The sequence below is a fragment of the Coregonus lavaretus genome (genome assembly GCF_964263955.1).
Source record: "Coregonus lavaretus genome assembly, chromosome: 36".
NCBI lineage: Eukaryota > Metazoa > Chordata > Actinopteri > Salmoniformes > Salmonidae > Coregonus > Coregonus lavaretus.
The window spans coordinates 24847991-24862588 of record NC_140023.1 but is presented as its reverse complement, the minus strand read 5'-3'; the positions used below and the strand labels follow the sequence as shown (position 1 = coordinate 24862588).

General features: G+C 45.8%; 1 protein-coding gene across 2 annotated transcripts in view; it reads right to left on the bottom strand.

Moving 5' to 3' along the window:
• The window catches only part of abcc2 (ATP binding cassette subfamily C member 2), an 81394-nt gene that overhangs the window by 16586 nt on the left and 50210 nt on the right, over nt 1–14598 (bottom strand). For both annotated transcript variants that reach the window (XM_084153715.1, XM_084153714.1), the window contains 3 exons: nt 13588–13714; nt 12198–12299; nt 7127–7270 (listed from right to left, as the gene is read on the bottom strand). In XM_084153715.1, coding sequence (XP_084009841.1) covers nt 7127–7270; nt 12198–12299; nt 13588–13714 — 373 coding nt within the window. The remainder of the gene's footprint in view (nt 1–7126; nt 7271–12197; nt 12300–13587; nt 13715–14598) is intronic.

Genomic DNA, 14598 nt, shown 5'->3' with positions numbered 1-14598 from the left:
AATAGGCATTAAAAAAACGTTAACCCCTATTATGTCATACAGAGTGAGACCATTTAACTTATTTTGTGATTGTTGTAAGCCAATTTTTACTCCTGAACTAATTTAGGCTTGCCATAACAAAGGGGGTGAATAATAAATTTTAGTTATTTATTTTTGTATTAATATGAAAACATTTATACAATGTTATTTTCACTTTGATAGAGTATTTATTGTAGATCAATGACAAAAACAACAACAATTAATCAATTTCAATACCCTTTTGTAACACAACAAAATGTGAAAAAGTCCTGAGGGTGTGGGGGGGTGAATACTTAATATAGGTCCCATTAGTTCTTTGCACGTAGACTGTTATATACATTGTTTGTTTGTCGACAAGGTATGTGAAATATGATACCAGACAGTTGGGTAAAAAATGATTGACACCCTTGATTAAGATGAGCAATAATGCCTGTATATAATACAGTTGAAGTCGGAAGTTTACATACACCTTAGCCAAATACATATAAACTCAGTTTTTCACAATTCCTGACATTTAATCCTAGTAAATATTCCCTGTTTTAGGTCAGTTAGGATCGCCACTTTATTTTAAGAATGTGAAATGTCTGAATAATAGTAGAAAGAATGATTTATTTAAGCTTTTATTTATTTCATCACATTCCCAGTAGGTCAGAAGTTTACATACACTCAATTTGTATTTGGTAGCATTGCCTTTAAATTGTTTAACTTGGGTCAAACGTTTTGGGTCGCCTTCCACAAGCTTCACACAATAATTTGGGTGAATTTTGGCCCATTCCTCCTGACAGAGCTGGTGTAACTGAGTCAGGTTTGTAGGGCTCCTTGCTCGCACACGCTTTTTCAGTTCTGCCCACACATTTTCTATAGGATTGAGGTCAGGGCTTTGTGATGGCCACTCCAATACCTTGACTTTGTTGTCCTTAAGCCATTTTGCCACAACTTTGGAAGTATGCTTGGGGTGACTGTTCATTTGGAAGACCCATTTGCGACCAAGCTTTAACTTCCTGACTGATGTCTTGAGATGTTGCTTCAATATATCCTTATAATATTCCTTCCCTCTTCTGCAGCAAAGCACCCCCACAGCATGATGCTGCCACCCCCGTGCTTCACGGTTGGGATGGTGTTCTTCGGCTTGCAAGCAACCCCCTTTTTCCGGCAAACATAACGATGGTCATTATGGCCAAACAGTTATATTTTTGTTTCATCAGACCAGAGGACATTTCTCCAAAAAGTATGATCTTTGTCCCCATGTGCAGTTGCAAACCGTAGTTTGGCTTTTTTATGGCGGTTTTGGAGCAGTGGCTTCTTCCTTGCTAAGCGGCCTTTCAGGTTATGTCAATATAGGGCTCGTTTTACTGTGGATATAGATACTTTTGTACCTGTTTCCTCCAGCATCTTCACAAGGTCCGTTGCTGTTGTTCTGGGATTGATTTGCACTTTTCGCATCAAAGTACGTTCATCTCTAGGAGTAAACTTCCGACTTCAACTGTAAATCATTCAAATACGGAGCTTTAAGACATACTAACCTCCCCTGTTATTTGTAATGGTGAGAGGGGTATGATTTTTGACCTTCTGTAACTTTCACACATCATTATTCACAATTAATTCAGGATTATTCATAATCACGGTAGCATCCACATTCATGTAGAAGTGTTTAGAAACAAGTGACTCCAAAAGCTTGATGTAGTGATTGCGTGCTAGGAAAACTTTTCACTACTTTATTTATTTAAAAAAAGATTAATTGTTACACAAAATCTCTTTCTCTGAGCAATTGTATATGGTGTCCCATATACGGGACGGTTAAACTAACGCGTGTGTCACGGTTTCGGACGAGGCTGCTCCTCCTCCTGGTTCGGGCAGGCTTCGGCGGTCGTCGTCCCCGGAGTACTAGCTGCCACCGATCTATGTTTCATGTTCGTTTGGTTTTGTCTTGATGTTGTACACCTGTGTCTTGTTAGTCCTCGTTAGTGTCCTATTTAGTTCTCGTTGTGTGTGTTTGTCTTTGTGTGTGATTGCTCTTCTGTTTTGTGTTGGAGCTACGTACTTCCCTCCAGTGTTTTGGAGAGGTTTTTCGCACATGTTAGTGCACCGTTTGTTTGATGCCTGTGTGCGCCGTTATTTCGCCTTCGGGCTTATTGTGCTTATTTTCTACGTGAATATTGCACTAAAGTCTTTTGGACTGAGCTTCTGCGTCCTGCGCTTGATTCATGCACCACACCCACCTTCAGCACCCCTTGACAGAATCACACACCAAAATGGAATCAGCAGGATCTGCAGTTACGCCTGAGTCGCTTGAGGAGCATGTTCGCGGCCAAGATGACCAGATACGACAACCAGATATGACGTCATCAACACCCTGCACCCATGGGAGGCCAGCGGGGTACCCACACCTCCACCTATCCTGCCAACCCCATCGGCCGGTCCACCAGTCCCAGGTCCGGAACCCAGGGGGATTCGGCTCTCGCTCCCGAGGGCGTATGACGGCACAGCTACCGGGTGTCAGGGGTTCCTCCTGCAGGTGGAGCTCTACCTGGCCACTGTACACCCGGTGCCCTCGGGACACGAGAGCGTTTCCGCCCTCATCTCCTGTCTCACGGGCAAGGCGTTGGAGTGGGCTAACGCCGAGTGGAGGAAGATGGACGCCAACACCATCTCCTACGCCGAGTTCTCCCGCCGCTTCAAGGCCGTGTTCGACCATCCACCTGAGGGCAAAGCGGCGGGGGAGCGTCTAGTCCACCTGAGACAGGGGAGGAGGAGCGCACAGGCGTTTGCTCTAGAGTTCCGGACTCTAGCGGCGGACGCAGGGTGGAATGAACGGGCCCTCATCGACCATTTTCGATGTAGCCTACGGGAGGACGTTCAACGTGAGTTGGCCTGCAGGGATACCCATCTCACCTTCGACCAGTTGGTCGATATGTCCATCCGTCTGGACACCCTGCTGGCCACCCGTGGACGTCCCGAGGGGGGTCCGTCCATTCCGCCCTCCGGCACCTCCGAGCCGAGCCCTATGGAGCTCGGGGGTGCCGGCGCTAGAGAAAGGAGGAGGAGGAGCCCGAGGGGGCCTGTCTCCTGCACCAAGTGCGGTCGTGGAGGGCACACTGCGGCCAGGGGGAGAAGACAACAGGCCACGCACTGGGGGGGCCTCCCAGGTGAGTAGACGTCCCACTTACCCAGAGCTTTCTGTTGCGCACTTTTGTATACCTGTGTGTTTTCCACAGGTTGCACCTCATTCCCAGCATAAGGCGCTAGTAGATTCAGGCGCAGCTGGGAATTTTGTTGATCGGAAGTTTTGTTTAGATTTAGGGATCCCTCTCCTACCTGTTGACAAACCTTTTCCCGTTCATGCCTTAGATAGCCGCCCGTTGGGGTCGGGGTTGATTAGGGAGATCACAGCACCACTTAGGATGTGTGCGCAGGGGGGTCATGAAGAGACTATACAGCTGTATCTGATCGACTCTCCTGCGTACCCAGTGGTGCTGGGAATTCCCTGGTTAAGCACCCATAACCCTGCTATTTCGTGGCAACAGAGGGCTCTCGATGGGTGGTCTGCTCAGTGCGAGGGGCGATGTCTGGGTGTTTCCGTGGGGGGCGACGTCGGTGGAAAGTCCAAACCAAGTGCCCGCACTGCACATTCCGCCTGAATATGGGGATTTAGCTCTCGTGTTTAGTAAAACTAGGGCGACGCAGTTGCCTCCTCATAGACAGGGGGATTGTGCGATTGATCTCCAGGCAGGAGCAGCGCTCCCACGGAGCCACGTGTATCCTTTGTCTCAAGAGGAGAGAAAAGCTATGGAGACTTACATAGCCGAATCTTTGAGACAGGGATACATTCGGCCCTCCACTTCTCCCGCCTCCTCGAGCTTATTTTTTGTGAAGAAGAAAGATGGAGGGTTGCGCCCGTGCATTGATTACCGTGGTCTCAATCAGATTACTGTGAAATACAGTTATCCACTCCCTCTGATTGCGACCATGACAGAGTCATTGCATGGAGCGCGGTTTTTCACAAAATTGGATCTCAGGAGCGCGTATAACTTGGTGCGCATTAGGGAGGGCGACGAATGGAAGACAGCGTTTAGTACCACGTCAGGTCATTTCGAATATCTCGTCATGCCATATGGGTTGATGAATGCTCCATCAGTCTTCCAATCCTTCGTAGATGACATTTTCCGGGATATGCAGGGACAAGGGGTGGTCGTGTACATTGATGACATTCTGGTGTACTCGTCTACCCAAGCCGAGCATATAACCCTGGTGCGTCGTGTATTGAGGAGGCTGTTGGAGCACGACCTATATGTCAAGGCAGAGAAATGTCTGTTTTTCCAGGAGTCGGTCTCCTTTTTGGGTTATCGGTTGTCCGCGTCAGGGGTGAGAATGGAGGTGGATCGTGTGTCCGCTGTGCGTAATTGGCAAACTCCAACCACTGTAAAAGAGGTGCAGCAGTTCTTGGGCTTTGCGAATTACTACCGGAGGTTTATCCGGGGTTTTGGACAGGTGGCAGCTCCCATCACGTCCCTTCTGAAAGGGGGTCCGGTGCGCCTGCAGTGGTCGGCTGATGCGGACAGGACCTTTAGGAGACTGAAGGACCTGTTTACGTTGGCTCCGGTGCTGGCGCATCCGGATCCCGCATTACCCTTTCAGGTTGAGGTAGACGCGTCTGAGGCTGGTATAGGGGCCATTCTCTCTCAACGGTCCGGCACGCCACCTAAACTCCGCCCCTGTGCTTTTTACTCAAAAAAGCTCAGCCCGGCGGAGCGTAACTATGACGTTGGGGACAGGGAGCTGTTAGCTGTGGTTCAAGCCCTTAAGGTGTGGAGGCATTGGGTTGAGGGGGCTCAACACCCTTTCCTCATTTTGACTGACCATCGGAACCTGGAGTACATCCGTGCAGCGAGGAGACTGAACCCTCGCCAGGCTCGATGGAGTATGTTTCTCACCAGGTTCGTATTTAAAATCACGTACATCCCTGGGTCCCAGAATGGTAAGGCAGATGCGCTGTCCCGGCGGTATGACACGGAGGAGAGGTCCGTTGAGCCTACTCCCATACTACCGGAGTCTTGCCTTGTGGCACCGGTGGTGTGGGAGGTCGATGCCGAGATCGAGCGAGCGTTGCGTACCGACCCCAGCCCTCCACAGTGTCCTGAGGGTCGGAAGTACGTTCCGCTCGAGATTCGGGATCGACTCATTTACTGGGCTCACACGTCACCCTCCTCTGGACATCCGGGTATTGGCCGGACAGTGCATTGCCTTAGCACTAAATACTGGTGGCCCACTTTGGCTAGGGATGTGAGGGTTTATGTCTCCTCCTGCTCGGTGTGCGCCCAGTGTAAGGCGCCACGACATCTGCCCAGGGGTAAGTTACAACCCCTGCCCGTTCCACAACGACCATGGTCCCACCTCTCGTTGGATTTTGTGACAGACCTTCCCCTCTCTCAGGGGAATACCACCATCCTGGTCGTTGTGGACCGGTTCTCTAAGGCCTGTCGTCTTCTCCCTAAGTCGGGTCTTCCTACTGCCCTACAGACCGCTGAGGCCCTATTTACCCACGTCTTCCGGCATTACGGGGTACCCGAGGATATAGTGTCTGATCGAGGCCCCCAGTTTACCTCCCGTGTTTGGAGAGCGTTCATGGAGCGGTTGGGGGTCTCGGTTAGCCTTACCTCAGGGTACCACCCGGAGAGTAACGGGCTGGTAGAACGTGTCAACCAGGATGTGGGTAGGTTTCTGAGGTCGTATTGCCAGGGCCGGCCGGAGGAGTGGGCACGGTACATTCCCTGGGCCGAGATGGCCCAGAACTCTCTCCGCCACTCCTCTACCAACCTAACCCCCTTCCAATGTGTGTTAGGTTACCAGCCGGTTCTGGCACCTTGGCAGCAGAGCCAGATCGAGGCCCCTGCGGTGGATGATTGGATGAGGCGCTCGGAAGAGACGTGGAACGCTGCCCATGTCCACCTGCAGCGGGCCGTCCTTCGTCACAAGGCGAGCGCCGATCTCCACCGCAGTGAGGGGCCGGTGTACGCACCCGGAGATCGAGTCTGGCTCTCTACCAGAAACCTACCCCTCCGCCTGCCCTGCCGGAAGCTGGGTCGGCGGTTTGTGGGGCCCTTTAAAGTCCTGAGAAGATTGAACGAGGTGTGTTATAGGTTACATCTACCTGTTGAGTATAAGAATATTAACCCCTCGTTCCATGTGTCTCTTCTCAGGCCGGTGGTAGCTGGTCCACTCCAGGACAATGAGATAGGGGAGACTCCTCCGCCCCCACTGGACATCGAGGGGGCTCCGGTGTACACCGTTCGGTCCATCTTGGACTCAAGACGCCGGATGGGGGGTCTCCAGTATCTCGTGGAGTGGGAGGGGTACGGCCCAGAGGAGCGGTGCTGGGTGCCGCGGAGGGACATCCTAGACCCATCTCTCCTGTCGGAGTTCCACCGGGACCATCCCGCGCGCCCTGCTCCGTGTCCTCCTGGTCGTCCCCGAGGCCGGGGTCGGCGCACGGCTGGAGCCGCGCGTCAAGGGGGGGGTACTGTCACGGTTTCGGCCGAGGCTGCTCCTCCTCCTGGTTTGGGCAGGCTTCGGCGGTCGTCGTCCCCGGAGTACTAGCTGCCACCGATCTATGTTTCATGTTCGTTTGGTTTTGTCTTGATGTTGTACACCTGTGTCTTGTTAGTCCTCGTTAGTGTCCTATTTAGTTCTCGTTGTGTGTGTTTGTCTTTGTGTGTGATTGCTCTTCTGTTTTGTGTTGGAGCTACGTACTTCCCTCCAGTGTTTTGGAGAGGTTTTTCGCACATGTTAGTGCGCCGTTTGTTTGACGCCTGTGTGCGCCGTTATTTCGCCTTCGGGCTTATTGTGCTTATTTTCTATGTGAATATTGCACTAAAGTTTTTTGGACTGAGCTTCTGCGTCCTGCGCTTGATTCATGCACCACACCCACCTTCAGCACCCCTTGACAGTGTGCTAATGTGATTAGCATGACTGTTGCATACAATATAGCTCAGTATTTGAGTTATTAATTTTATACAGTCATTATTGCTCAACTATATCAAGGGTGTAAATAATTTCGGACCCCACTGTATGTGTAGTGTCTGGCCCTGGTCTCTCTGTCTCTCTCACCCACCTTCTCTGTGCTGTCGATGTTGCAGGTGATCCCGTGCAGCACCAAGTCCAGTTCAGGTCGGTAGCGGACCTTGAAGTTTTCGAACCTCAGCCTCCCAGCCTCAGGCCATTTCTCTAGCGGTCGCTTCTCTGACACCCAGTCTGCCTGTTCAAACACACATACAAGTTTTATATACAACTCCACCAAACAAAACACACACGCTTAGCACACACACCTTTACCAAAACTAGCTTTAGAAAGCTGTCACACGGAAATGATCAGCACACGTGTGTTCTAAAACAGTGTGTCTGAAGCGATGGGCCGAAAGCCAGAAGTGATGTGCAGTTCGCAAACTATTTGTTCTTTTTGAACAACTATTTTTACTGACTCCAGTCATGATTTGTTTTTCAGAGTGAGTCGTTCATTTTAGTTGTTCGTTTGACCTGCTGGCCGCAATGAATTCTACAGCAGGATTAACGCCATATATCCACCAGATGCACATGTATGACTAAAACATAATCATTTCAAACCTTGCTTACATTTGTATACGATCACGTGTCTCTCTATTATGCGTGGGAATACTTGGGAACAGATTTCTTAAATAAAAATCAAAGTGCAGTCGCAAAAAACATCAAGCGCTATGATGAAACTGGCTCTCATGACGACCACCACAGGAATGGAAGACACAGAGTTACCTATGCTGCAGAGGATAAGTTCATTAGAGTTAACAGATTGCAGCCCAAATAAATGCTTCACAATGTTCAAGTAACAGACATATCTCAACATCAACTGTTCAGAGGAGACTGCATGAATCAGGCCTTCGTGGTCGAATTGCTGCAAAGAAACCACTACTAAAGGACATCAATAATAAGAAGAGACTTGCTTGGGCCAAGAAACACAAGCAATGGATATTAGACTGGTTGAAATCTGTCCTTTGATTACATTTGCGATTTTCGGTTCCAACCGCCATGTCTTGGTGAGACGCAGAGTAGGTGAATGGATGATCTCCGCATGTGTGTTTCCCACTGTGAAGCATGGAGGAGGAGGTGTGATGGTGTGGGGGTGCTTTGCTGGTGACACTGTCTGTGATTTATTTAGAATTCAAGGCACACTTAACCAGTATGGCTACCACAGCATTCTGCAGCGATACGCCATCCCATCTGGTTTGGGCTTAGTGGGACTATCATTTATTTTTCAACAGGACAATGACCCAACACACCTCCAGGCTGTGTAAGGGCTATTTTACCAAGAAGGAGAGTGATGGAGTGCTGCATCAGATGACCTGGCCTCCACAATTCCCTGACCTCAACCAAATTGAGATGGTTTGGGACGAGTTGGACCGCAGAGTGAAGGAAATGCAGCCAACAAGTGATCAGCATATGTGGGAACTCCTTCAAGACTGTTGGAAAAGCATTCCAGGTGAAGCTGGTTGAGAGAATGCCAAGAGTGTGCAAAGCTGTCATCAAGGCAAAGTGTGGCTATTTGAAGAATTTCAAATATAAAATATATTTTGATTTGTTTAACACTTTTTTGGTTACTACATGATTCCATATGTGTTATTTCATATTTTTGATGTCTTCATTATTATTCTACAATGTAGAAATTGTACAAATAAAGAAAAACCCTTGAATGAGTAGGTGTTCTAAAACTTTTGACCGGTAATGTATATACAGTACCATTCAAAAGTTTGGACACACCTACTCATTCAATGATTTTTCTTTATTTTTACTATTTTTGACATTGTGTTCTATAGCCTCCCAATTTACAAATTAAGCACTGGTTTAAACCCATCAGTCCGTCATGGATGTGCAGAATGACTTACTATAGATTTATTTTATTCATTTTTATTATTTACACCACTAGTTCTGTTGCTAGGATGCCGTGTTGACAAGAACTAGAGTTCATGGCTTGTTTTGTCATAGAATAAATTAAAACTTTGTTCTGAAGAGTTGAGATACAGAAGAGAGAATATATTACACATATTACCCCTGGGTGAAAAATCTGTTGATGTGCCCTTAAGCAAGACACTTAACCCTAATTGCTCATGTAAGTCGCTCTGGATAAGAGCGTCTGCTAAATGACTAAAATGTAAATATTACACCTAAAATGTTTTCTATATAAATAAGGCTTATTTGGCTTGTAATGATAGGGGAACCTTTTTGGTGTTATATATAACCCTTTTGGAAAGGTTATTTTAAAATCATGCTCATATGGTTCTAAATGGAACCTTTATGGTGCTATAAGGAACCCTTTCTTCAAGTTCTATAAAGAACCATTAACCTCCACGGGATCGGTGTCCCGTATACGGGACGGTTGAGCTAACGTGGGCTAATGTGATTAGCATGACTGTTGTAAGCAGGGGCGGTGTGTTCATTAGGGCGATATGGGCGACGCACTGCCAAACGGGAAAAGGAAGGGATTTTTTTTCTAATCAATTATATCACGGCAACAGTAGTTATCAGTGTTCTAATCTAGACGTCTGATCTGCCACTAAATGTCAAATCAGGCTAAAGTCGTGCTTCAAATGGCCCCGCCCCTTTTGGGGCGATTTCAGTCAGGTAAAAAATCGCCCCAGAAGTCTCTCATAGACTCTCATGTAAAATCTTTTTTTTTTCAAATATCAGAGCTTTCAATACAATCTCTATGGGTTCCGGGAGGGCTTGCACTTACGCGCTTTCGTCATACGTAACATAACCATGAACGTAACTAAGAAAAGAGCGGGTAGCAGCGTCAATCAATTCACGTACTACTGTCAAGATGGCTAGCGTTCAGTGCAACTCGATTGTCTCTTTGAAAGAAGTTCCTTTTTGTCGGCGAACAAATCAAGATAAATTGGCAACGAAACAATTAGGACCTCCCAGACCAAATTTAATAATTCAACAGGTTTCTACTAAAGGGGGAAAGTCCTACACCCGAGGATTTTCCAAAAATTGGTACGAATGAAAAACCTGGTTAGCAGGCTGCGATGTAGCTAATGCAGTCTTCTGCTACCCCTGCTTACTCTTTCACCCTGAAGCCGGCACGGCAGACAGCACCGCTTGGACAGCGACTGGTGTAACGGACATGCACCATCTTTCAGAAAAGATTAAGAAACATGAGCTGTCAAAGACCCACATGGATAGCTGTTTGAGATTGTCTGCTTTGGGGAGAGTGAACATTGCCACTCAACTGGATGAGGGATACAGGCTAGCTGTCCGCCGCCACAACGATGAGGTTAGCAAGAACCGCCACATCCTCAGCCGGCTAATCCAGTGTGTGAAGTTTTGCGGAGTGTTTGAGTTAGCTTTGCGAGGCAAAGATGAAACTGAGGGCTCCACCAACCCTGGTATTTTTCTTGGACTTGTCAACTTTGTGGCACAATTAGATGAGGTGTTTTATGGAAATGCATATTGTTTATGCAGTGTTGAGGAATGTGAAAGAACACCCTTGATTATTTTTACTGTGATAACTTATTTTGCTTTTGTAAGCCAACACTTTTGAGATCAGTCAATAAATGCTTCTGGTATTGACTTATATGCTGCCCCTGTCTTCATGTTGTTGCTGGACATATCTTTTTTAAAATGTGTGTAGGTCACCTAAATCATCAGAAAAATTGCCCCCCCTGAGAATTTTTTCAGGAGCCGCCACTGGTTGTAAGTAACAGCAAACTTTCCAGGAGATAGACATGTCTTATATTGGCAGAAAGCTTGAATTCTTGTTAATCTAACTGCAGTGTCCAATTTACAGTAGCTATTACAGTGAAAAAATACCATGCTATTGTTTGAGAAGAATGCACAACAACAAAAAACGTATCTCTGCAACTGATTTGATACATTCACCTCTGAGGGTAAATAATGTACTTATAATTCAGTAATCTTGCTCTGATTTGTCATCCTAAGGGTCCCAGAGATAAAATGTAGCATAGTTTTGTTTGATAAAATCAATTTTTATACTCAAATGTAGGATTTGGGTTTCACAGTTTGAACCCCTGCTGACTCTGGCGTCACACCCACCCCGCCCGGCCATCTAGATGTGTGAAAGTTAGTGTATAAGCTAATGATCCATCACGTATGACATTCCTGGGAGTGTGTAAACTTACATTTTGTATTACCATATCATTTTTGTATGTTTTCTATAGCTATGTACTTGAAAATGTATCAATTGACCAATTCGGCACATTTGGAGCAGACTTAGTCCAGTATTGCAACGCTTCTCTGGATCAATCTGAAACTTTGCACACACACTGCTGCCGTCTAGTGGCAAACATCTAAATTGTGCCTAAACTGCAATATTATATTGTGGCCTTTGTCTTTTTTGTTTTTTTTGTTTGTATCATCTTTTACCAGATCTAATGTGTTATTCTCCTATATTAATTTCACATTTACACAAACTTCAAAGTGTTTCCTTTCAAATGGTATCAAGAATATGCATATCCTTGCTTCAGGTCCTGAGCTACAGGCAGTTAGATTTGGGTATGTCATTTTAGGCAAACATTTAAAAAAAGGGTCCGATCCTTAAGAGGTTAAAAAAGTTTCAGCTACCGTACAACCCTTTTTTGTTCTTTAAAGAACAAATCTAAAAGGTTCTACAAATAACCTTTTGAAAAACTATACAGGGCTCTTTACTGTTGTTAGCCATATTTTATTTTGTGTTGAATAAAAATTCCATAGGTGTTATTATTGTGTTAGTTGACAAGTTTAATCAGGTGTGCTAGCTCTGGAATAGATGGAACGGTTGGGGGTCCCCGAGGAGAGGTTTAAGAACCACTGATTTAGTCAATATATTTAACTTTTTCTTAACTTACACAAGGCCTTACGAGACACTTTAACAAGACACCATCACTGGCTGTAGTCATGTTCAACATTTAATGGCATAACACAACAGATTAAATCAACTGACACTCTCACTCTTGGTTGCACAAAAAGAGCTGTGAGCAAACCATGCCCCAAAATATTAGAATGAGCTGCTGCCCCTAAGTTTTAACTATCCCTAAAAGAGGAAAGAACCCTTTTCTTAAAGCTGCAATATGTAACTTTTTTGGGCGAACCGACCAGATTCACATAGAAATGTGAGTTATACTGTATATCTGTCATTCTCATTGAACACACACAGACCTCATTCTCTATCTCCGTGTACTCGCTGACTCTCTCCACAGCTACGATGTTGGTCTCCAGTTCTGATGTCATCCTCACCAGCCAGTTCAGGGTCTGAGTCACCTACATGTCAGAGGTTAGGGGTCAGGGGTCACTACCACCAAGTCATCATCACCTTATTATCATTCCATCATTCATAAAATCCATTAAGTGCTTTTTACAAATACATATTTGTCAGGGAGTACTCAACAGTAACCCAGGCCTTAACCCTGATTCATCTCCTTACATAATAATAATATTAATAATAATAATAATAAAAATAATAATAATAATTAATTATTATAATTATAATTAATTAATTACATTTGTAAAGTATTTTTCATCAAAAGATCAAAGTGCATACAAAGTAAAGTAATAATAATAACAATAATAATATTATATTCAGTATGTATAACCATTCAAGTACTGTGCAGAGGGTTTTGACCATGGGGGCTTCAGTTTAACAGAACTGAATCAGAGTTCAGGTTGGTTAGATGTTAATACAATGGCACTTCAATTTGAGAGCATCTACTCTTGACATTTACAGTATACTGTATGTGACTTCTGCTATCAGAATTTGATGAGTGCATGGAAAAGACAGGTCTAGATGCACAAAAGTCACATTGGCTGCGTTTACACAGGCAGCCCAATTCTGATCTATTTTTTATAATTTGGCAAAAGATCAGAATTGGGCTGCCTGTGTAAATGCAGCCAGAGTGTTGTGAAGGGTCATGGCACTGTAACAGGACATCTAATTGCTCCCAATTACCCCAGGCCACACCCCTTGCCTCCACACCTGTTTCCTACTCCCTAATCACCTCTTCTCTTCTGTCACCCCTCTCAGTTCCCTATATAAGCAGAATATACAGTACATGTTAAGCCCATATTTTCCCCATAGTCACCTGGCACCACCTTGTCATTCACCATTTATGTTTATGTTCCTAATGTTTCCCTTTTTGTATCTCATCCAACCTTCCTACCTACCACACTACCGGCCCTACAAGCCCTACCAAACCTACATTCCAAACCCTCCCCCATGTGCCTCTGTGTTCGTGTTCAACTCTAAACCTGGATCCCTTATCTCCTCATTCTGCATTCTGACCGATACCATGGTGGCAGCTCAAATCCTAAACCAGTTAGTCCTTTGAAACACCTCATACAGTCCTTCCTTCATTTTACTGAGATTTGACCATTGAAAGCACAGATTAACCATCCTCAACAAAACACTTCTCTCTCTGGTATAGTACAGTGAATTGAGAGATAAATAATCGGTTCCCCAAGGTCATATTCAGTAGGCACAACACAGAAGAATACTGTTTGTGTGTGTGTGTGTGTGCGTGCATGTGTGTGTGCGTGCCTGTGGTGTACTCACGTTGAGGGCATAGGAGATGGAAAGGCCGACCAGGCCACTTTCCAGAGAGTCCCGGGAGATGACAGCAAGCAGAGCTGAGAAAAACACTACCAGGTTACCAAGGAACTCTAGACGGATGGCCAGCCACCTGCAGGACAGAAAGACAGGCATTACAGACAGATGGACAGACAGACAGACGATGCAGGCAGACAAACAAGACAGACCACAGACGGCTGCAGGCACCTTAATTGGGGAGGATGGGCTCAATCTTCACTAACGACATGTCACTGGCTTTGAGTAAAGCCAGTGTGTCTATGTATGCGGATGACTCAACACTATACACGTCAGCTACTACAGCGACTCAAATGACTACAACACTTAAGAAAGAGCTGCAGTTAGTTTCAGAATGTGTGGCAAAGAATAAGTTAGTCCTAGATATTTCAAAAACTAAAAGCATTGTATTTGGTACAAATCATTCACTAAACCCTAAATCTCAACTAAATATTGTAATGAATAATGTAGAAATTGAGCAAGTTGAGGTGACTAAACTGCTTGAAGTAACCCTGGATTGTAAACTGTCATGGTCAAAACATATTGATATAACAGTAGCTAAGATGGGGAGAAGTCTGTCTACAATAAAGCGCTGCTCTGCCTTCTTAACAACACTATCAAGGCAGGTCCTACAGACCCTAGTTTTGTCGCACCTGGACTACTGTTCAGTCGTGTGGTCAGGTACCACAAAGAGGGACTTAGGAAATTGCAATTGGCTCAGAACAGGGCAGCACGGCTGGCCCTTAGATGTACACAGAGAGCTAACATTAATAATATGCATGTCAATCTCTCCTGGCGCAAAGTGGAGGAGAGATTGACTTCATCACTACTTGTATTTGTGAGAGGTATTGACATGTTGAATGCACGAGCTGTCTGTTTGAACTACTGGCACACAGCTCAGACACCCATGCATACCCCACAAGACATGCCACCAGAGGTCTCTTCACAGTCCCCAAATCCAGAACAGACTATGGGAGGCGC